This window comes from Salvelinus alpinus, chromosome 1 (genome assembly GCF_045679555.1).
Source record: "Salvelinus alpinus chromosome 1, SLU_Salpinus.1, whole genome shotgun sequence".
Classification (NCBI taxonomy): Eukaryota; Metazoa; Chordata; class Actinopteri; order Salmoniformes; family Salmonidae; genus Salvelinus; species Salvelinus alpinus.
Genome location: NC_092086.1, coordinates 67,925,352 through 67,950,495, shown reverse-complemented (window position 1 = coordinate 67,950,495; position 25,144 = coordinate 67,925,352). Strand labels below are relative to the sequence as shown.

The 25,144-nt window shown below is 40.8% G+C and overlaps 1 protein-coding gene across 1 annotated transcript in view; it reads left to right on the top strand.

Moving 5' to 3' along the window:
• Positions 1 to 6,345: 6,345 nt before the first annotated feature.
• LOC139583843 (gamma-aminobutyric acid receptor subunit alpha-6-like) overlaps positions 6,346 to 25,144 on the top strand; it is a 37,791-nt gene continuing 18,992 nt past the window's right edge. The window contains 9 exon segments of the mRNA XM_071415393.1: positions 6,346 to 6,635; positions 6,776 to 6,906; positions 7,369 to 7,436; positions 8,764 to 8,984; positions 9,264 to 9,346; positions 9,443 to 9,586; positions 9,960 to 10,112; positions 14,967 to 15,220; positions 16,728 to 16,981. Coding sequence (XP_071271494.1) covers positions 6,547 to 6,635; positions 6,776 to 6,906; positions 7,369 to 7,436; positions 8,764 to 8,984; positions 9,264 to 9,346; positions 9,443 to 9,586; positions 9,960 to 10,112; positions 14,967 to 15,220; positions 16,728 to 16,981 — 1,397 coding nt within the window. The 5' untranslated portion in view covers positions 6,346 to 6,546.

Genomic DNA, 25,144 nt, shown 5'->3' with positions numbered 1-25,144 from the left:
TACAAGTGACGGATAGGTTACTGACTCTTCATAATCAAACACTAGTCGTATTTTCTCCCTCATGTCCAGTCAAACTGCATCACACCATGTATTGGAATACGGCGTTTTTGGCTGTGTTTTAGTACAGGGTTTGTTTGCTGGCGTGAAGGGTATTGATGGAGAGAGAGGCCATTCTAGCCTGTTTGTGCAGAGAGCCTGTGGACGCAGATAGCAGAACACAGCGTATCATCTGCCACGACTTTGGGTCGCACTGTTACCACAAGCAAGGAAAAAGAGGAGGAAAGTAAACATTAGCAGTCCTCTCGCAATGGTACACACTCTGTGATGTGCTATGTTTGCCGGTTAAACTAATACACTGGAAAGGTCAAAGTTCAAATACTGAATACTCAAATACTGTACTTATACTGTACAGCACATTTCTTAGGAACTGCTATATAATTAGTGTTTATCAGTATAGGTTGTTACACAATTGGAACATGGACTGTGTGTTTACAGATCCACTTGCTGAAGTTAATTCCATGTGTTGTATATTGAATCAAATGTTATGTAAGTACATTGCTGTTGCAAAGGATACACTTGTAATTATAATGTACCTACTCAGGAGCAAGCAACTCATTGTAAATTGGAGCACAATAGGTTTAATCTTTTTAATTATTAGCTAGCTATGAAATTACAATAACATCCTTTGCAGACTATTCATTCTAACCAGGGGTGTATTCACGCACGCACGCACGCACGCACGCACGCACGCACGCACGCACAGTAGCCTACATAAAGTGTAATACATAAATACAACATCACATGATTATTGAAAACAGTATCCATAGAATGTGTGGACAGACTGGATTATTTTTGATAAACCTAATGTGGGGAGTTTGCACCTGGTCACAGATCTGTGTGTAGACCCCATGTGGACGTCTGACATGGCCAGGTACCCAAGTGAGATGGCGACGTGGCAGGATGCCGGGGTGGAGATGGGACTCATATCTTTTGAAGCATAGTTTTTCAAAACCCATCTTCTGTATTATAATTGTGATGTTTGGTGTATATACCTGAGGTACGTACAGTGCGTCATGTATCAACATTGCAATCACATTTTTTTCCACCACAATGAACAGGTTTTGTGTATTTAACATGCAGTGAAATGATGACTGCACTTACAGTGCTGAGTAGCCCTTTCCTGCAGTCAATGACCAAAAGCGCCCTCTTTGGCCTCATGGGTGGAATGTTATTCATATTTTTCAGAATTTCAGAATTAATAAATATATATATTTTTTTTATTGATGACAATCGGTTGTTTCTATGTCAAACAGTTTTGTTATATTTCAGTCTTCTGTGGTGTGAATATAAAGTGTAATATTGGGACGCAAACTCAAATTGGAATAGATTTCAACTCTATATCTGACATGGGACTGGTGTTTTCTTTTTTGTTGTTGTCCATAAGCGTGTGAGGTATATACTTTTGTTTCAAAGTATATTAGTTTAAGACTACCAAGAATCACTCCGTGTGACCTTGATTTAGCCCTTTGCAGTAAAAGGTTAAATAGAGGATCACAAATAAACAGCCCTAAAAGGTACATTTTAATGATGCATCTCTTGACAAGATGTTTCGTCAAAGTAGTCTTATAGTGATGAAATAAAAGCTTTGCCAATTAAAACAGATAATCAAAGCATAAAAACTCAAAAGGACATCTGGTACTCGAAGGACCGATCATAGCTGACTCATTGAACAAAGTCTGATTTCCAAAGCAAGCTGTATTTCAACATGAACTTGATGTTTCTCAGAACTGTTTCTCATGCCAAAATATACACTGCATAGAGTAGCATATACTGTATATACATGTACGTGCTGTTTCTAAAGTTGTGGTGAAACCATTTGAAGAACTTAAGTTATTGACATCAAACGTTTTTGATATCTATAATGTTCATACAATACGTCATAGCTGCTCCAAAATGGAAATTATAACGCCAATCTTTACATTTGTTTATGTTCTTCAGCAGCCATGTGGTTTCCCCCCACTGTGACACCAGGTTGCTTTGGCGATGACTATCAACAGTTTCCTTGCCAATGCCAGGAGTGAGCTACGTTTTGAAACTGTAGATAACCAGTAAAAACGGAGACCATCAGCCCTCCTCTATGCCTCATTAACTGCCACCAACAGGAGGAGGCGCCACCTGCTGTTTCTCAAGGTCACAGAGCCCTTTACACTACACGACAATGGACACCATCGCCAAATCTGGGGTGAGTGTCTTGGGGTGAGTGTCAGCTTTCAGCCACAGTTGGGAAGAATTTCCGAGCGACCTTGCCAAACAGTGCCTTTTGGTGTCTTGGCTTCAAATATTGAGATTCCAACGGAGTAACTGGAGCTCTTCCACCAGCAGACCTCCCACGTGAGACCCTCATGTCAACATCTGCTCCTCACTCCTCCTATGTCCCCTCTTTTGCCATCTTCTTTGCCCCCTCACAGAAGAGCCCTGCTAGGCTTACCTCAGAACAACCACTGCCCACCCACACCACCTCTGCAGGCTCTCTGACTTTGACTTGACTCACTGAGTTTCTTTTTTCGTAACAGCGAGCCGTTACCATAGATACTGTATAATATAGCAGAATTGCCACATCCACTGTTGGCGGTATGTTAAATATAACACAGCACTGCAGAACTGCTATTAAACACATATACTTTATACATTTGGACTAAGATGTCATTGAATACAAACTTGGATTAAAAGTAGACATTGATCTAATCGAATTAGAGAAAGGATGTAATCTGGTGTTTACCCAGAGTTGATGTTAATAATTAAAGAGGTTATGCAGTTAACAGGGGATATAATTAGTATTGAAAGAGACTGACACTCAATGACAACAACATGTGCCAGATTAGCTGGCTGTAAAATAGGACATTCACTGGGTCACAAGCTGGTTTCTGTATTTTAGTGGAGGAGGGCCTGCTCCTCAGCCTGATCTTTTACTAGCTTTTTTGTATCATGAAATGCTTTGAATGCTTCTTAGTACACCACAGCATTAGCTAACCTTCTGCTGCTGTCCATGGTGCTGAAGTTTGAAGACTGCCTTACCTAGGTCTGGTAGGATTATGCCACTGTCCATAGAGCTGAAGTTTCAATTGCAGTTGGTTGCCTTACAAGGGTCTATTGGGAGTTGTGTTGCTGACCATGCTGTTGAAATGTACACTACTAAAGTTGGTGGGGTGAATAAAGTTAACTTTCCTTCATTCCATGTCAATGCACAATTATGAACAATAACATTTCATTGCATAAATAATGTGCTTTTTTTCCGCTGGAGATGCTGAGTATGCCCAGAAGTTGTTGTACTGACCAAAACAAAGTACCAAATGTTCTATTTTCCCAGGCAATTTGGCAAAGGTCTCTTTTACAAAGGTCAGGGAGTTAGAAAAAGGTTTCTGTGAAGCAAGTACCTGCAAGGCACTGAGAAAGCTGCTTGATTGAATTATGATACTTAAAAATCAAGAGTTATGTGCGAACACTCAGACGTCGTCAGAGGCTTAATCAAGTTCAGTTTGTCATCTCTGGAGTGACTCAGTTGTGACACAAGTCATGTAAAATATTTGTATCTTAAAAAATGGAATGGAAAACCCTCACCTTTCTACCGTTGATGTGTGTGATATCCTGGCACAAAATGTCTACAGTGCAGAAATAAACATTGGTGATGAGTGTAGTTAGCCCTCAAGTTACCCCTGTGCAATATGAAGTACTTTGAGAGCTGTATAATGCACAATGTTAATATAATCCATTATTATCATGTACGCAGTTCAACTCTTAAGATTCAAGTGATCTGTTCAACGATCCAGAGATACCTTTAATTCAAACACTGCATATTGAATGTAATGAACCAGAATGAATGCTTTCCAGTTGTATCTGGATTATTAGCAATTAGGCTCCACTTGTGGGCCAAAATGCCTCTCAGCGGCACTATCTTTGACCATTTGGCACTTTATGACATAGAGGATGCTCCACAGAACAGCAAAGCTTAAAAATCACCATATCTATCTCTGCATCAGTGCACTATGGGACACCGTCATGGATTTGTGTGTGTGTGTGTGCGTGCGTGCGTGCGTGCGTGCGTGCGTGCGTGCGTGCGTGTGTCAGCCAGGGAGAACGCCTCGGCCGCTTCAACAGAGATATGATGGTCATGGTTCTACCTCTTCTTAATGATCTGTGGTTGAAGCCCCTGCTCTATTGCCTTCTGAACGGACCCCTAGTCCCATAATGGATGGCACGGCTCATGTGATGAATAATGCTGTGCCCATTGCACGGTGCTTAAACCTCACTGCCATGGAGGTGGATTAGGATAATGGCCCTGTGTCATTTCAATGGTGGCATTACATAGCATGCCAAGCAGATTCACACCAGTGAAATCTGAAATAAGCTCCCTTCCTAAAGGGCATCTTGGCTCAGAGCATGGCTTCCATTAATGCTAAATGAATCATATTACACAGTAATGTTTACTGTAATGTTAATTCAACCACTGCCCATGCTACCACCGTTTTTACAGACGTTGTCATCCAGAGCAACTTACAGTAGTGAGGGCATCAATTTTCATACTGCCAGCCCTCTATGGGATACAAACCCACAACCGTGGCATTGGAAGCATCATGCTCTAACAACTGAGCTACACAGAACCGCCATCATTAGCACTACCATCGCTATCAGTGCTCCTGCTGCTATCACCAGGGCTGACCATGTGACCTTCCTAGGGTCAAACTCAGGTCTCCTGCAGGCCACAACACTGTTAGCCCGTGGTGTACAAAACCTTAGGAACACCTGCTCTTTCCATGACATAGACTGAATCCAGGTGACGCTATGTGTGATCCCTTATTGATGTCACCTGTTAAATCCACTTCAATCAGTGTATATGAAGGGGGGGGAGACAAGTTAAAGAAGGATTGTTTAGCCTTGAGACAATAGAGACATGGGTTGTGCATGTGTGCATTTCAGATTGTGAATGGCCATGACAAAAGATTTAAGTGCCTTTGAACGGGGAATGTTGGTAGGTGCCAGGCACACCAGTTTGAGTGTGTCAAGAATTGCAACACTGCTGGGTTTTCACGCTTTACAGTTTCTCATGTGTATCAAGAATGGTCCACCACCTAAAGGACATCCAGCCAACTTGACACAACTGTGGGAATCATTGGAGTCAACACTGGCCAGCATCCCTGTGTAATGCTTTTGACACCTTGTAGTCCATGCCCCGACGAATTGAGGCTGTTCTGAGGGCAAAGGGGGGTGCAACTCAATATTAGGAAGATGTTCCTAATGTTTTGTACACTCAGATTATATTTTCATGACTATTCCCTTGACCGCCTACATTTAACACATTTTCTAATACGTAGACACAGCATTACCCACTGCACCACATCTTGAAGGAGATGAGGTGGGTGTACACCGTTCAAAGTGCATTTATAACATTATATAACTTACATATTGAGTACAATAACACTATGATTGTTGGATTTCATTGCATAAATCATTTATAACACCTTTCATGCTTTTTTTTTTAAAACATCTATCTCCGTCAGATAAATTATAAATATGGTGAATATGTTATACCCTTCATTTAAAGGATATGTAAAAGTTACAATTAAAAGTTGTCTGCCATGTTTAGTACAGACTAACACAGTAGAAGATAAGCACAAAATATGAATAAAATATTAACAGAAAATCAAAGTAGAGATTATGGCAGAGAACTTATTTGAACTAAATAGCATACAATATTTGACTGCACAAAGCACTTTGCTCTCACATTTGTCTTTGCGCTGTATTAAATATTCCCCTATTTCCTATTTGACATTAGATCAGTTGTTACTGTACTTGTCAGAATCAATGTGTCCATACAACTATGATTCTATCTAAGTGGTATAACACAAGTAATACTTTTTTTGTAACAGTCAAATTTTAAATTTGGACAATGTCACTCCAGGTCAGTGAGAGTTAAGTGAGCCAGCAAACCTCCTAATCCTACTCCTGCCTTGCCACCACCACCAGCACAATCACATACACCATCCTAGGTTTTTCTGATTTATTTGTATTTGTTAACCCATGCTGACATGCAGAAGATTTGAACAAGCATAAACAGACTGTCACAGCTAATGGAAAAAAGCTGTTTGACATGTCCAAGGTCAACAGGCAATGAGTATTGATGCTTTATCTCCTCAACTTTGTTATGAATTAACATCTGTAGAATGCTCTCCACCACAAACATTTAAACCATCTCTGGTGTAATCTCTTGCAGCAGGACATTTGAGCCTTTTCCAAATCGGTCCTTGCTAATTCCCCGCCAAAACTATCAGTTGATTTCTTCCTTCTAATGTCCCATAATGCCTTATTCGATTATTTTCAATGCCCTCCGTCCCTGCTCTTCAGTCTCTTAAAACTCTTTAGTTTTTCAACTGAGCGAGTCAGATGAGGCGCAACCGCACTGGAGAAGAAGAGCAGGACTGGCGCAAATGCCCTCGCTTTTTACACTAAGCCGTGTGATCGGTGTTTTATAATGGTTTTAAATGATGGAATATGCAAATTATAACCGTTGACCAGGGTTTTTAGGCTGTGAAGTGTTTATGAGGCATGGCTTTCGTTTTCACTTTCTTTTTTCTGTCCTGGTGAGTACAAGTTAACTATTCTTCTACGACTTTACGCATGTTAGGATGTTGATCGATGTAAATTATGCAACTTTGATGCAGTAACAAGTTGTACCGAGTAGAATAAGGCGACAGATAATGACGATGCACTTTGTTTACAGTGTGAGCAATGTTTGGGGAAATAATCCGAAATCGACAGAGATTGATGGGAATATCTATTTGGATAACATTACGCGTATATTGGATAGATTACTAGATGGATATGACAACAGACTGCGACCTGGATTTGGAGGTACAGTAATGCATATTTTAGAATTCTAACAGGTTGTTTTTAAAGGTGTTAAATTCCAGTCTTCTCACTCAGTAGATAAAGTTGTACTTTCCACTGTGCTGAGGCACTTATGTTCCCGGACATACCCTAATTCTTGGTCACTATCCGATCGTTGGAAGCTGCTTTTGGTGCACTTACTTTAACTCAAATGTGTGCCCTCGAGTGTCCAGGCAATTTATTTACCCACTTAGGGTCTCTTTCTCACAAAGGGCCAATCCTACTAAGGGATGTTATTGTGCTGACTTGTGAGAGGAATATCCAACACTTCTACAGGTCTAGTAACTGTAAACTGGCAATGGGATATCATTAACAATAACAGCGTTTTTATCATGTTGATGATTTACATGCTTCCTTTTGTTTTTAGATTGAAGAGTTATGTTTATTTGGCGATGTCTTATGCTAAACCAACACTTATCTTTGTAGGTCCAGTTACTGAGGTCAAAACAGACATCTTTGTAACCAGCTTTGGTCCAGTGTCAGATGTTGAGATGGTATGTGGCCGCATTACTACTTTATCCAGTCCACTTCTATAACACAAAACTCCAGAGTATTGGCATGTATGGATATTTTAATACACACGTGTGTTATTGCAGACAGATAATTGCTTGTTGCTCTCAGTCCTAGAATGTCTCCCCACAGTCTCAAGTCATGTTCCTACCAGCCATATTATTCTGGCATTTGGGCAGAATGTCATTAGTGCAGCTTAGGGATTTTAATCTGGTTGACAATCTCTGTCAGTGAGGGTCCCGAGCCTGCTGATCGTTTTATTTCCTTTACCCACTATACCATGTGATACATTAGTAGCCATCCTACAGGCAGTATAGATAAGACCCCTAAGAGCAGTAAAGCCATCCATTTTATCAAAAAGCATTCCCGGATTGAAAAAGCCATATCCATGGTTACCGTTTGGATCTTCAGTCATTTGTTTTCATGGAGAGGAGTTGAGAAATATGGATATGCACAGTAATTAAACAGATCACAAACAACACAGAGGGGATACTTTAAAATATGACGTTTTTTTCCCCCCAAAACACTATATATCCATTTTCTGAAATGTTGATAAATTAACTTTTATTGTTTAAAGAACTTATGAAAGAGATTGGTTTTGTTTTTCCACTATCTAATCATGGCATGGGGTTGTTCAATGACAGACATGTATTTGTTTAAAATCTATCACTTCATTTCAGAGACAAATAATCGTAGTGTTTTGCAAAACGCTATATATATCAGCCTCACTTTCAGATAAATAAGTAGTACTGCTAGGTTTTACACGGTCAAATGTAACAAACAACTACATTGTTAATAAAGAACTGTACAAATCATAGATGTATATATATAAAATGAATCAATGCTGTAATATGAGATCTGTATGTAAAACAGTTACATTTGACATTTTAGTCATTTAGCAGATGCTCTTATAAAAGTGACTAGTCCATTCATCTTAAGATAGCTAGGTGAATACATATCACAGTCAAATATGCAGTATATGAACATTCCATTCCAGCTAAACAATGGATATATAGCGTTTGCAAAAAAAATGCTCATTTTAATGCACAGCTAGTCTATTAATTAAACATCTGAGAACAGTAATATTTAAACACATGAAGATATCCATAAGCAATCGTTTCTGGAGAAAAAAACGCAAAAGGTGAAAAATATACTCCTCATTTGCATAAATGAAATAAGTTGACTTATTACTGACAATTTGATTAAAAAAATAAAATGAGGTCACTGATATGCTGTACGTACTGTACAGTACATGCCATCATTTGCATACAAATTGATTGCTGATTTGATTTCCAAACCACCATGTTGTAGGAGTACACCATGGATGTGTTTTTCCGTCAAACGTGGATTGACGAGAGGTTGAAATTCGAGGGCCCCATCGAGATTCTGCGGCTCAACAACCTCATGGTCAGCAAGATCTGGACGCCAGACACATTCTTCCGGAATGGCAAGAGGTCCATCTCTCACAACATGACCACTCCCAACAAGCTGTTCCGCATCATGCAGAACGGAACTATCCTCTACACCATGAGGTACTAATCACACAGCCATCCAGGTCCAGGATAGACCTACGTAGTACTCTGTGTTCTACTGGACAATCTAAGTCTCATAAAAAAATAATCATGGGTATGGTTGAGCTATTTGTGCAATATACGCATACTTAACCAGGCGCATTTCTATGAGTATTGCTTTGTTTTTTAAAATATGGTACTACCCACTGTAAGCTGGTGTGATTTAGTTATATATGATCATAGGTGAGCGTTACTACTGTACATACAGTGTGTCCAATACTCTTTTCCATTCCATTGCAGATTGACAATAAATGCGGAGTGTCCCATGCGACTGATGAACTTCCCCATGGATGGCCATGCCTGTCCTCTCAAGTTTGGTAGTTGTAAGTTGTCTTGATAAGCCTTAGTCAGACAGATGGTTCCACCAGAAGAGCTGGTGATTACATACTGACTACAGAATCTTTATTTCTGCTGTCCAGATGCCTACCCCATGAGTGAAATTGTGTACACGTGGAAAAAAGGACCTCTGTTCTCTGTGGAAGTACCAGAGGAGTCCTCCAGCTTGCTACAGTACGATCTAATAGGACAGACAGTGTCCAGTGAGAGGTTAAAATCCAACACAGGTAAGAATGTATTCATTCACTCTATACTTAAGTAATGCTTACAGAAATAAGCCTTAAAAAGATAGCTATGCTAACTAACTGTATGCATCCTGTATGCATATGGCTTTAAAGGATTTCAATGGAAAGACAATAGTACATTCTAAATGGAATTTTCATCTGAATCTGTGCTTTTTCTGTACACATTCAATGTGGGGTATTTGACATGCTACAGTATGCATGTACTGTATGTGTGATGTCTCCCCCGTGATGCTCACTGTCTGATCTGTTGTCTGTAACACAAATCAGTATTGTGCCTTGTGAATTTCTGATTTGACAATGTATGCCTGTTAGAAACTCTGCGCCACAGACAGAAATTCCATTTGTTTTCTGACAGGTGAATATGTAATCATGACTGTTCACTTCCACCTGCAAAGGAAGATGGGCTTCTTCTTGATTCAGACATACATTCCCTGTATCATGACGGTGATCCTGGCTCAGGTCTCTTTTTGGATCAATAAGGAATCCGTTCCTGCTCGAACTGTATTTGGTAGGCCTCCTCCTGATCTCCATCTTTACTCCCTCCATGTCTCCACTGGGTTGTCCACCATGCTTACATGTTGCAAGGTTACCCCCGAAGGTCCCATTATAAGCCGGAGTTCCTTTGGAGCGATACAATAGAGCCACTTTAACCATAACAAAATAACAAAGGTGGATTGTACCAATTCACCACTCATTACATGATCCATTCCGTATCCTTTTATGTAGATTAGGTGAGGATATAGTATTTTAATGTTCTTTCTTGGCAGAACTTGGTAATGGTTTGCATTCTATGGAGTGCTTCACTTAGTGGAGTGGTGCTCGAGATAAAAGGCAGCACAGTCACATGGTAGCTCTCAGACCTTCTACCTCATTATATTTGTTTCCTCCAAAGTGGTGGAGCTAAATTAATAGTAAATAACTCCTACTTTGAAATCGGTCATACCGAGAGGGTTGGGGGGGGTGATGCTGTTTACTTGGACTCGTTCCGAGGACTTGCAGATTCCGCTTGTTCCCGTTACATCATGCTACACTTGTTTCAGCCTCTAGCCTCGGGAACATGGAGCTCCTAAGTTTAATTTGCCATACTTTGGATTTTCAATTTTAATTTCCTCAGTTACATTTTCATGAGCAGGAGTAGCGGCTACTGGCCTTTGTAGATTATGGCTCTCTTTGGAAGCTCGTCAGCATTTTGAAAATCCCACACAGAAGTGAAAGATACCAATCGTTAGTACGTGTTCAAGTTGGGCCCCACGTGAAACGCACATATGCGGAAAGTCATTAACCTCCCACATCCCACTGCTTTCATTTCACACAGTTGCGGGGGAGCGCTGTGAAGATATTGGAGTGTTTTTAGTGTGAACATGGTGTGTCCTTTAGGAGGCTGTTGCATAAAACATATTGGATTTTCCCCAAACCCAAGAATGACAGGCTTTATCTTCACGGTTTACACTGTTTGTTTTTGCGTTCCGAAATGCTACGATTAAGAGACTGTAAATTGCTTCTGTAAATCCAATGTATTTGAATGCTTTGGTGACACAACGTGACAACCGTAATATGGGGCACAGCGAGAAGCCACACAAAATAAAATGCTGGGTTGTTTGGATGACCCAACTGCTGGGTTGCAGGTATTGGGTCACTTAGTTGGGTTGTTTTCTATACAAAGAGCAAGGTTGGGTTGTTGATGCTGGGTTATTGATGCATGGCATTGAGATATGACCCAGTGGGTCAGATCAGAAACTGGAGGTGTGGCTTAGCAGTGGTGTGACTTTCAGGAGTTATTTTGGGCTACCCGTGAGAGTAAATGTCAATCCGGGTCATCTGTTCTGTTTTATTGTCATCAAATGTTAAGGTTGAACACTGACACTTTTGTAGCTATAATGAGGTTTACACAAGTGTTCCTTAAGAGCCTATGGATTACATTAAAAAGACCCAGCTGCTGGGTCAACCCAGCATGAAAGTGAATAAAAACCCAAATGATGCTTAAATTAACCCATGTTGTGTAATCCAAACAACCCAACATGTTGGGTTATCCACGCAACCCGAATGGCTGGGTCACAATAACCCAACGTGTGTTCTGTCCAATATTTACCCAGTGCTGGGTTACCAAATAACCAAAATTGGGTTGTTTTTAACCCAGCATTTTTTTTAGAGTGCAGTAGCTAAATAGGTTGTGGTAATGTACTGACAGGTGCAGAAGGATAAAGAGAGAGATAGATAGATACGCAGAAGCACTCCATCAGGGCTAAAGCACATTAGCCATTGTTGTTGTGACTCTAAGAGCTGAAAGTCCCCAGAGCTGAAGTCTCACAGACTTAATTGAGTGGGCCTAATTTGTACCTTGCTTTTAGCCTTTAAAAGCACACGGATGCCTCAAGCTCCTCAATTCTTTCTCCTGTCTTTCTCTTTCATTTTCTTCCTCCTCTTCTTCCCTCTCTCTTTCTCTGGCCTCCTCAGCTTTTTTTACTGACACGATTTCTCCCATATCCCTCTTCCTCAGTGTGATCATTACCAAGTGCATGAGTTTGACAGGCAGTGTTGGCCATTGGTGGGTTTTTTATAGAGAGTTGGTACTGTAGCTAACTTAATTTATACTGGCTATACTGGAGTTCTATACTGGCTTTCAGTGCTGAAGCAGTGCTTAAATGCAGTGAAACATGATTACATCCACTTAAATGCTCTCTACATGTCCCCCCTGTGCAAATGAACTGTGTAAATATGTAATTGTTAAGAGCATAGCAGGGCAGTGGCCAATGGACCTTTTTTGATGTTGACAGTTTTAGTTTAATGAAAACAATCTCTGCTAAATTATAGCTGTACCCCGTTAATGGACCAGTATAGAGCATGTCCCTTATGTGAATTAATAATGACTTGTAAGGGCCTCGATAGTGTGAGGCCAGCGATTGAAACTCACTTTGAATAAATGTGATGAGATTTATTACCATGAACACATATTGCATCCATGGGTCTGTTTGCATTTGTGAATCTCCACAGTGTTATTCATCGCTCAGATATCTGTTGCCACGTTAAATGCAACGGATTGAGGCCCCACTGCTTTGCCTGTTGTCGCTATTGTTGTTGTCATCGTCAACAAGATCCAATTTGTGAATAGAAATCATTGCAGCCAATCAATTTCCATAGTAGCCCTGCCTCAGCTGAGGTGCCTGACCATAATATTATTTAACACTCTCAATCAATGGCAATTTATTTTTGTACTCCCTTGAAACATAACTTGCAGTGACCCACTAGAAATAAGCAACTCCATTCTGACAAAGGTTGTACAGATTGAAACTTCGCAATCGATTTATTTTTGATATACAGGTTAAGTCGTTTATTAGAACGTTGGTAGTCTATGAATATGTCTCTTCCCAATGTTATGAGGAGACAAGAGTGTGAATTCCTGCAAGTCTTGATAGTCCTGTCGGGTGAAGTCACTTGGCATTCCAATGAACCTTATCCAATAATCAGTAGAAAGTATTTCAGAGGACATTTATGCGTACTGTATAGCACAGTGAATTGCTTCATATAATCTGTGGGCAGAACAGCCTTTCTACACTCTCTTCATTATCCAGGATTGGGACTGCTATTGCTCTTTTTCCCTGTAAACTTGTTCCATGTAAGCCTTCATCAATTCATCTGTGTCCCATCCTTATCATCATCATGACTCTCCTGCTCCTCCAGGCCCGCTTGCAGCTCAGTCATCCATTGGCTCCCTGAGATGAAACTACACTACCCTGGCATCTCATTGCAACCCGCATCCGATTGATTACCACGTGTCTAACTCTAACCCAAGGAAGTTGTGCTGCTCTGGAACTATCATCATCATCACTAAAAACAGGCCATCCCATGAACAGTAAACACTGTGATTGGTATGACAAACTTCATCCACCCCAACCCTCCTCTGCTTTTAGAACGACGTAAGAAATACCCTGCTGTGATTTCAAATGGATTTGCGTCCAAGACATAACAGGAATACTAAAAGTTGACCCAAATGAAAAGTTGACCTCATTTATATGGATAAATAGCAAGTCATCTATTGATCCTGAGAGTCAGCAATCAAAAACATGGCTTAGTTTCCTCAGCTTAAGCTTAGGGTTAGCATAGTTGCGTGCACAAACCGAGTCCTGTGATACCATGTTTCCAAAGAGCATGCCTAAATGACCTGACTTAAAGTTGATTTAGGCGTGCTGTTACCGTAGGAACATACTGTATTACCACAGGCCCTACCACTCCCGTGTTTGCACGCAATGATGTTTAGGCTAAGCTGTGGGTGAGTAAACTAAGCCATGTTTTTGGTTGCTGCCTCCCAGGATCAATAGATCATGCTGAGAGTACACAGTGTTACTTTGAAAACCCTAACGTTGGTGAATTTGTTATCCTGTATGACTCGCTATTGGTAAAGTGAATACATTTGACATAATGGGTGAAGTATTGATTTTCTTAAAGTAAGAAAGATTGGACTTTTTTACATTTCGCTGGCCACTTGTTTACTCAAGTCTCCAGGCTGAATATTTTATAGCGCTACAGGTATCATTACTTCTCAATAATACCAGAGCACATTGGTATCTGAGAGATAGACATTATAATCAACTTGGTATAAAAAAAACAATTGTGACCCTCCATCCAAAGGACAGTAAAGACAAAGTGCACGGTTAAGCATTGAATTTGGACACAAATGCATTTCTGAATGTAGGAGCAAGGTTAGTGGTTGAGTAGTGTGAACTTGTGTGAAAATGAGGCTAGAGATTAAACATCATGCCCACAAATTCACCCTCTGGCGAAGTAGGGCATCAATTACCATCTAAATTATGAATGGGTTCTGAGGATTTTATGCACTGTAATGCAATACTAATCTTCATTTTGTAGGTTGCTATTGATGAAGTTACAGTATCGTCAGTTATTATTAACGAGACAGCCTAATCTGATGAACTCGAGACACTATTTTTGCTCAAAATGTTCAGTAATGTTAGATCAGTGTCATGAGAATTACAGCAGAAATCATTTCATTCTCTGAAAATATATGATAAGATTTGATCTATTGGGTTCATAGAAAGAACCATTTTCAGGCCAAATGACATGCTTGAATAGACTCAACCATTTCCCCTTAAGCTATTTCATTGCTTGTAAGCTCATGTGTGTTCACATTAAACTGCTTTAATGCAAACCACTGGATGGTTGCTTGTCAGACCCTCCAACCCCCTTCACTCCACTCCATGCCCTGACAATCACCACTCAACAAGATGATGAGCCTGGTACCCTGGAAGCCCAGCCAGTCAACCCTGGGGCTCTGGGAGATAGACAACAAAATGTATCCTCGATCCAGTATCTCTGTCTAAAATCTCTCTATGTGCCCTGTGTATCCCAGGCATTACCACTGTGCTAACCATGACCACACTCAGCATCAGCGCCCGCCACTCTTTGCCCAAAGTTTCCTACGCCACGGCCATGGACTGGTTTATTGCCGTATGTTTCGCCTTCGTTTTCTCAGCCCTCATCGAGTTTGCAGCAGTCAACTACTTCTCCACGCTGCAGGCCAACCGGGAGCTACGCAAGGTGGCCGCCATCAAGGCAGCCCAGGAGGCTGCAGAGGCCGGGAGGAGTGACGGGGAGTCCTCTTCGGTAATCCACCCCCCTCCTCCCTCCTTCCCTCCTCGTTTTACACTCCTCCCTCCCTTTCCCTTTCCTCCCATCTCTATGTCCAGCTCAACCTCCGCTCCTAGTCTATGATAACACGAGCGTTTGACGAGAAGAGACAGCCAGTGGCGTCATGAACGCGGTTGCTGCAGATTATGTAAGAGGAATAGATTAAGGGAATATCCAGGCAGATCATTACAGGCTCACAAGAAACCTTCATGCTGGAGGGGAAAGGCAAGCCCAATGCTTTGTGCTTCTGTGGGAGAGATACTATTATTAGGTGACTGCACCAAATACATGAAGGCCTACATGTAGGTTTTCAGATAACAAAATGACTAAATAGTCAAACGGAGAGGAGCTCTATCTCTGTCACCATTTTGAATTGCTATCTCTTTAAATTATTCTAAAAGGCAGCCAAATCTAAATGACCTGGATAAGATGTTGACTGTTTTTGACTGGTTTACTGGTTGTTGACCGGATAAGATGTTGACTGTTTTTGACTGGTTTACTGGTTATCACTGGTTGACTGGTTATGACTGGTTGACTGGTTTTTGACAGGATAAGATGTGGACTGAGTCTACCAGCTCTTCCTTAGCTGAACACTAAGGGATGTTTATATTATACACTGATTTAGATGTGTGTCAGCATGCTAACACTCCATTTGTTCACCTGATTGGTGAAATCGGATTAAAGACAGGACACTTGTGATCACTTCCACACAAGCCAAATTGATAGAATACGTTGTGTATTATGTTGCACTATTAATCCTGCATTTTTCATCTCATGAAGACAAGACAATATCACGCAGTATTTACATTTCATGAGGTATTCCGTCAAGCTCTAGCGATATTAATTCATTATGCAGAACAATGTTATATAGTATATCTACTGTATAAGAATTTGCTCTGATCATTGTGGGATTTGAGCCTGAGAGCCAGCAGAGAATTCAAGCCTGTTGTCATTTCAGAAATAGCTGCAATATTAAAGCATTGCGAGCCACATGCTCCCTGCCTGATTTCTCACCTCCGTCGGACTCGCACAGCATCCAGCAGCTGACATTTGCAGCTCCAACCTGCTCTGTGATGGAAGCCAGTTAAACCCGTGCCAGTGCCCCCACTCTACCCCACACCACCCCTCACAACCCTGCCTCAGTCCCTGCTCCCCACTCCACACCGCCCAACTGTGCCTCAGGCCCTGCTCCATTCACTCTGCAGCACCACAGTAGCCAAATACTATTAAATGCCAAATGTTGTATTGATGAATGAATCAATGACAATATCTTTTATGACTTTGTGCACATGGCATACGCCACCGTGTTGCTATAGGAAATGGATTCAATTAAAACTGCGTTATGCCAAAATAAAACCCAATTGATTTCCTATTTTAATCTTAATTGCCGATGACTTACTGATGTGCTGGTCATAGATTTACTGTGCAGACCTGTTCTTTCACTCACCCCTTCCACCCACTTTTATGTTTGTGCGCCGTACAGGACGCCAGCAGTATGCTGAAGAAGAGGATGAACTCTACGCCTCACTTTGAGAGGCCAGCGGAGGTGTTCCCTAACCCTCCAGTGAATGCCCAGGCCTTCCTCCAGCAAGGCTCAGCCGTGCCGTCCAACAACTTACTGACAGGCACCAGCATCATAGACAAGTACTCACGCATCCTCTTCCCTCTGTCGTTCGGGGCCTTCAACCTGGTCTACTGGATCGTTTATCTTACCAAGGACACCATGGAGATGACAAGGTAGAGGTGACACGTTTTCTAGTGGCTACTGTAAATGTTTGGAAGCTTGCTGCAAATGACGGGAAAAAGACAGTGTGAAGCAATTTCATGTAGACGGTATGTTCAGGTAGGCCAATTTGATGGAAGAAGTACAGTAGAATCTATTATAGCAGGATGGCCTGTAGCTAGTCATATTAGCTGTTCTGGAGCCCTCTCATTGTGAAATGCATGTAGAATACATGTGCTAAATGTTTCAGTTGTATATCATATTATTGGAACTGGTGAAGGACCACTGTTAAAATGTCCTATTATATTATATAAAAATAGAGAAGCCAGGAAGACAGGTCCACATGATGAAAAGGGGCAATTTCACGATAAAGGAATTACGCTGACTTTTCACTTTAGCATGTATCCTAAACAAAAACCCTTGATTACAAAGTTTAACAAACCCATTCAAATCTATGCATAAGAACTACTTTTAACAATTTACACAGAACATTTCACAAAACACATTTACTTGAAGAACTGTGCAGATGCTCTGTTTGGTAAGAGAATTATGGTAAAATCTCTGTTTTTTATGTGACCACGTTTTCTGAAAACGTTTTAATATCTGCTTCGAATTAAGATTCAAAGATGTCAAATTTGCATTCTTTAAAATATAATATTCGGGGGCCTCCCGATTGGTGCAGTGGTCTAGGTCACTGCATCGCAGTGCTAGCTGTGCCACTAGAGATTCTGGGTTCGAGTCCAGGCTCTGTTGCAGCTGGCCGCGACTGGGAGACCCATGGGGCGGTGCACAATTGGCCCAGCGTCGTCCGGGTTAGGGTAGGGTTTGGCCAGCAGGGATATCCTGTCCCATCGCGCACTAGTGACTCCTGTCAGTGCACGCTGACACGGTCGCCAGGTGTACGAACCGTCCGACGCGTTGGTGCGGCTGGCTTCCGGGTTAAGTGGGCATTGTGTCAAGAAGCAGTGCGTCTTGGTTGAGTTGTGTTTCGGAGGATGCACGGCTCTCAACCTTCGCCTCTCCCGAGTCCGTACTGGAGTTGCAGCGATGAGACAAGACTATAACTACCAACACGATACAACAAAATTGGGGAGAAAAGGGGGTTAAAAAAAATATTACAAATAATGGATTAAAGCTTGGGCAAAAGACTCACTGGCACGAAAATAGGAATGGATGATCAGTTTCCGAAGGAAAGTTCCAGATGGGCACAAAATTCTGTACCCACTCATCAAGGTGAATAAACTTAAAGGGAAACGTGTAGCTCTCGTCAGGGGTGCAACTTTGGTTTTAGAATTTAAAAAATATATATTTTTAAAATTATTATATATACACCACCGTTCACAAGTTTGGGGTCATTTAGAAATGTCCTTGTTTTTGAAAGAAAAGCACTTTTTTTTTGTCCATTAAAATAACATCAAATTGATCAGAAATACAGTGTAGACATTTACAACATTAACAATGACTATTTTAGCTGGAAACAGCTGATTTTTGATGGAATATCTACATAGGCTTAATGGGGCCCATGATCAGCAACCATTACTCCTGTGTTCCAATGGCACGTTGTGTTAGCTAATCCAAGTTTATCATTGTAAAAGGCTAGTTGATCATTAGACAACCCTTTTGCAATTATGTTAGCACAGCTGAAAACTGATGTTCTGATTAAAGAAGCATTAAAACTGGCCTTCTTCAGACTAGTTGAGTATCTGGAGCATCAGCATTTGTGGGTCCGATTACAGGCTCAAAATGGCCAGAAACATATAACTTTCTTCTGAAACTCAACGGTCTATTCTTGTTCTGAGAAATGAAGGCTATTCCATGCAAGAAATTGTCAAGAAACTGAAGATCTCGTACAACACTGTGTACTACTCCCTTCACAGAATAGCGCAAACTGTCTCTAACCAGAATAGAATGAGGAGTGGGAGGCCCCGGTGCACATCTGAGCAAGAGAACAAGTACATTAGAGTGTCTAGTTTGAGAAACAGACGCCTCACAAGTCCTCAACTGGCAGATTCATTAAATAGTACCCACAAAACACCAGTGTCAACTTCAACAGTGAAGAGGCGACTCCGGGATGCTGGCCTTCTAGGCAGAGTTCCTCTATCCAGTGTCTATGCTCTTTTGCCAATCTTTATCTTTTCTTTTTATTGGCCAGTCTGAGATATGGCTTTTTCTTTGCAACTTTTACCAAGACACACCTGTTAATTGAAATGCCTTCCAGGTGACTACCTCATGAAGCTGGTTGAGAGAATGCCAAGAGTGTGCAAAGCTGTCATCAAGGCAAAGGATGGCTACTTTGAAGAATCTGAAATGTAAAATATATTTTGATTTGTTTAACACTTTTTTGGTTACTACATGATTCCATTTGTGTTATTTTATAGTTTTGATGTCTTCACTATTATTCTACAATGTAGAACACAAAACCCTTGAATAAGTAGGTGTGTCCAAACTTTTGGTTGGTACTGTGTGCCAAATATTTTTTGATTCACAGCCTCATAGATTATATACATACTTTTTCTAACCTTTCTGGATTACAACCAAATAACAATAAGTGTACTATATTACGTATTGTATCACAAAAATATACAATGTTACTGTGTAGTTTACCAATAAAATGGTCTGACGGTGAAGTGGACATACCCGGTGTTCATATCCCAAAAGAAAGAAATGATCTCACTGCAGGGCATTTTAAAAGAAAGTTGGCAAAAATAGTTAAGATCTTGCTACCGTAGAAAGGAGAATACTTGTCTATTTGTGGAATAATCACTCTGATTATTTTATTTACATTTTGTTTAACCTTTATTTAACTTGGCAAGTCTGTTAAGAACAAATTCTCATTTACAATGATGGAATACCAAAAGCCAAAAGGCATACTCCCAAGTACTTGTATGAGGTGACTACCTCAAGCTCTAAGCCCTCAGAGGTACAGTAGTAATCACAGTGGAAGGGAGGACAGTAGGTGGTGGTTTGTGACTACTATGATTTCCCATTGTATCCAATTAATTTGCAGTAATTCCGATTTGGTGAAAGAAGTACAAGTTTTAGTCACAACAAACACCTCTTACTGTAAAAACAATATAACTAATTGGTAGGTGTACATTTCGTTGTTACTTTTGTGAACATTCATTATCCTCCCTTTTGAGGAAGAGAAATTAGAAAATACAGTGTCTTAAAGATATGTGTTTTTGGTAACTGAATTACCAGGCACAAGGAAATGTTTCTTGAACTTAGGAATGGATTGAAATGTACAGACATTTACCTGGACGGAAATGGGGGATGGTCATGCTTTTTCAAATCTATTCCAGGGGAGGGTCATGTAATTTGTATTTGATGAAATGTCAATATTTCTCAGTTTTACAATTAGTTGCTTATTAGGCTATATATCGATGTGTGCCCAATGCTGCCCCTCATCTCTGATTCTCCGCTGAGCGTGCAATATCAATTGCGCCTATAGGCTATTTGGTCTGATCTCAATCAAATTGTCCATAGCCTATAGGTGTCAGAGTCGTGTGTATAGGTGGCAGGGAAGTCAGGCGCAGGAGAGTCAAACGGAGTGTAAAATGGAGTCTTTTAATGAATGTCCAAGTAACATGTTCCATAACACTAATAAGAAAAGAACATAAACAAATATGGGTACGAAGACCCGTCGCGCACCTATACACAAAAAAACAACACTGACAATAAACAATCTCTGACAAAGACATGAGGGGAAACAGAGGGTTAAATACACAACATGTAATGGATGGGATTGAAAACAGGTGTGTGAGAAGACAAGACAAAACCAATGGAAAATGAAAAATGGATCAATGATGGCTAGAAGACCGGTGACGTCGACCGCCGAACACCGCCCGAACAAGAAGAGGCAACGACTTCGGCAGAAGTCGTGACAATAGGCTATAGGCTACGAAGAGCATGCTCGGAGAAGCACAGATCAAAGTTATATTTCTAAGATAGCTGCTGGGATAGATTAAATAAAACTAGGCTGCATTACACACTGCAATGGATATTCCATCCCTGAGTCCTGGCCTGCTCTGTTCTGCTCTTGCTGATCAAAAAAATTGTTTAAGGCTGCTTAACCAATGTCTGTGCTGTGTAGGGCTAAGTGTAAGTTCAGGAGGAAAGTCTTCCAAAAATAATTTTTGATTAGGCCTAGTCCAAAAAATGCTTGCGCACAGATGAGCCTGTAACCTATGCTCTGTTCAGTTTGAGAAGGTGAGTGCGAAGATGAGAAGGTCAACTTTGATAGCTTGCCATTACTATAATTGATTTTTATTAAAAACAATATGTTTCTTGCCCATTATGTATTTATCAGAGCTATTGACCTCACAACTTACATTGTGGTGCTAAAACTTGAAGCAGCAACCGTGGCACAATCAATCGTAATTGGACAGCTCACGGTGCTGAAAGTAGGAACAATTCATTTCAACAGTCTTCATTTTAATTTACTAACAACAAGAGTGCTTTGTGTTGGAGTCTTTTTCTTCCTATTTAAGAAGTAAGAGGTAGGCCTACCTGTTTGATAGATAAAATTAAGCTATAGGCAGTAGCTATATCCATATATTTGTTGGTGAATTCCTTCACCCTACCTTGTTGTAGCCTACCGCTGTGTCAGTGAAGGGTTGTTAAGTTAAAACTCGAATTAAGGGGGTATGAGAGGGTATGCCATAGGCCTACTTTTTAATTAAAGAAAATTACAAAAAGACATTGTTAGATTGTTAATATGGCTTGGGGGCAGTATTTCGATGTCTGGATGAGAAGCGTGCCCAAAGTAAACTGCCTGTTACTCAGGCCCAGAAGCTAGGATATGCATATACATAATTGGTAGATTTGAATAGAAAACACTCTAAAGTTTCCAAAACTGTTAAAATAATGTCTGTTAGTATAACAGAACTGATATGGCAGTTGAAAAGCTGAGGAAAATCCATCCAGGAAGTGGGAATTTTTTGATGTGGGTATATTCAATTGAATGCTTATAGAGTATCTAATGGGTTAGGACCCAGATTGCAGTTCCTATGACTTCCACTAGATGTCAACAGTCTTTAGACATTGTTTCAGGCTTGTTTTCTGAAAAATTAAGAAGAATGAGACCTTTCTCTCAGTGGACTGTAGAATCATGCAGTGCTGGTTTGCGCGCATGACCGAGTGCGCACCCTTCGTTGTTTTTCCTTTCTATTGAAAACGCTATTGTCCGGTTGAAATATTATTGATTATTTAGACAACTGACAACCTGAGGATTAATTATAAACATCGTTTGACATGTTTTGACGAACTTTACCGGTACTATTAGGATGTATTCGTCTGCATGTTTTGACCGCCTTTGAGCCAGTGGATTACTGAACAAAACGCGCCAACAAAACAGAGCTTTTGGGATATAAAGAGGGACTTTATTAAACAAAACAAACATTTATTGTATAGTTGGGACTCTTGTGACTGCAACCATATGAAGATCTTCAAAGGTAAGTGATACATTTTATCACTATTTCTGACTTTTGTAATTCCTTTACTTGGTTGTAAAATGTTTGTATGCTTTTGTAAGCGGGGCGCTGTCCTCAGATAATCGCCGTAAAGCCTTTTTGAAATCTGACAAAGCGCTGGATTAACAAGAAGTTAATCTTTAAGCCGATGTATAACACTTGTATTTTTTATGAATGTTTATTAGGACTATTTCTGTATTTTGAATTTGGCGCTCTGCAATTTCACAGGATGTTGTCGAGGTTGGTCGCTAGCGGAACGCCTGCGTCAGAAATGTTAAGAAAATAAAAGGGATCCGATTTTATATAAAGGGATCTATGACTGCGCTTTGGTCCGCGATGCTTCATGCAAGCTGTAAAATACCTCGGAAAGATGTGACTCCGATGCATCTGGGAATATCATTGTTTTGTTTCTTTGACATTCAGAGTCTGACTTTGCTTGGGAGGTAATCTTATGCTGTCAGTCAATTGATTAAAGTGCTTCACTTTTTGCACAATAGAAGATGTTTAAACTCAAACAGATTTTAGGGAAACACTTGTGACCTTCTCTCATTGGGTAAAGCCACGGAAGAACAGTAGCTAGCAGTTAAAGCTTACATTTTTCTGCGTCGGAAGGACTACTCTGTCTGGGGTGAAAAGGTAGACCTAACTTCTGAAAGTACCATGCTCAGGTTCCTAATTATTTGCAAACAGGGACAGTTTTGATGCAAACAAGACAGTCTGATTTGGCATTGGAGAAATGATAAGATGAACACATAGCCCTATCTCTCTGTCCATTCTTAGCCGGTAATTTTGGTTATTTTTGTGGTATTAAAAATAGGTTCCACCATTATGTAAAATGAAGTAGAATTTCATGAAATGTTTATAAAAGGCAATTTTTCCTAGGACCTGCAAATATTATGCTTTTTTGTATAAAGGAGATCTTTCCATCCCTACTCTTGTCCACGGTGGTCTGCAAACCCACAACCTTCTGGACTGTGCGCTATCAAAATTCCCACGTAGCAATGTAATGCTTACAGAACGAAGAAGTGCACTATCAAAATGTTCACATAGCCAGGTAATGCTTACAGGACAAAGAAGTGCGCTCCATGTAATCCTTATTATGAATAACGATCACTCCCTTACAGTAGGCAAATATAGTTGGTAGGGGTTTTTACAATATATCTACATTATTGTGATTTGATGCATTTCTTATACCTTTAAAGACTTTTTCTGGTAGATGTTTTATAAGACGCCTTTTCCATCTGTTTGACTTGAATCAAAGCCATTACATATGCCATTTTCTAAAATGGAAAATGGTTGAAAAATGCATCCATGCCTTCATTTCCCCAAAACACCTAAGGTACTTAACTTAGTGATGAGCTTGGAGATCACTATGGTGTTGAACACTGATCTGTAGTCAGTGAACAGCATTCTCACATAGGTGTTCCTTTTGTCCAAGTGGGAAATGGCTTGTAGAGTGCAATGGACATCGCCTCATCTGTGGATCTGTTGGGGCGGTATGCAAATTGGAGTGTGTCCAGGGTGTCTGGGATGATAGTGTTGATGTGAGCCATGACCAGCCTTTCAAAGCATTTCATGGCTACAGATGTGAGTGCCCAGGGTGGGATAGTCATTTAGACAGGTTACCTTGGTGTTCTTGGGCACAGTGACTATGGTGGTCTGCTTGACTGAGAGGTTGAAAATGTCAAAGAAGACACTTGCCAGCTGGTCAGCGCATGCTCTGAGTACGCTTCCTGGTAATCTGTCTTGCCCTGCGGCCATGAATGTTAACCTGTTTAAAGGTCTTACTCACATCGACTACGGAGAGCGTGATCACACAGTCGTCCGGAATAGCTGGTGCTCTCACGCATGAGTTAGTGTTGCTTTCCTTGAAGCGAGCATAGAAGGCATTTCTGATAGGCTCGCATCACTGGGCAGCTCGTGGCTGGGTTTCCCTTTGTAATTTTTGATAGTTTGCAAGACCTGCCACATCTGATGAGCATGAGAGCTGGTGTAGTAGGACTGGATCTCAGTACTGTAATGATGCTTTGCCTGTTTGTTGGTTCATCGGAGGGATCATCGGAGGGTAGCGGGATGTCTTATAAGCATCCGGATTAGTGTCCCGCTCTTTGAAAGCGGCAGCTCTAGCCTTTAGCTCTATGCGGATGTTGCCTGTAATCCATGGCTTCTGGTTGGGATATGTACGTACGGTCACTGTGGGGATGACGTTGTCGATACACTTATTAATGAACCCACCACATTCATCGTAGCACACTATGAGCAAGCGCTTCAAATAACCATGTAGCGCTGTGTGTAACATAAGAAGAAAATTACACACCATGAATGGCATCACATTTGTTTAACCAAGAGGAAGTTGGTCATTCTCACCCTCAATGGCCGATGGGAGATCATAAGTTATGGAAGTGTGACACAAACCTGGTGTTGGTTCTGGCCTAATTAATATCTGCAGTTCTCTCTGCACCATCAAAGTTGAAATATGACTGCAAGAGTGTGCATCGGGGTATATTGACATACAGCCATACAGCTGTCTTACATCCCCTCAAGGCTTCATTGGCTAGACCTTACCTGATTCATGGCCATGAGTAGTATAATTTTGCACTATAGGCAGTCAATATTATTTTTCTTTACTTGTTGTACACACTCAAACAGATGCATGCATGCACAGATGGTACTCATGCATGGACAATATGTACAGACACTCTCACT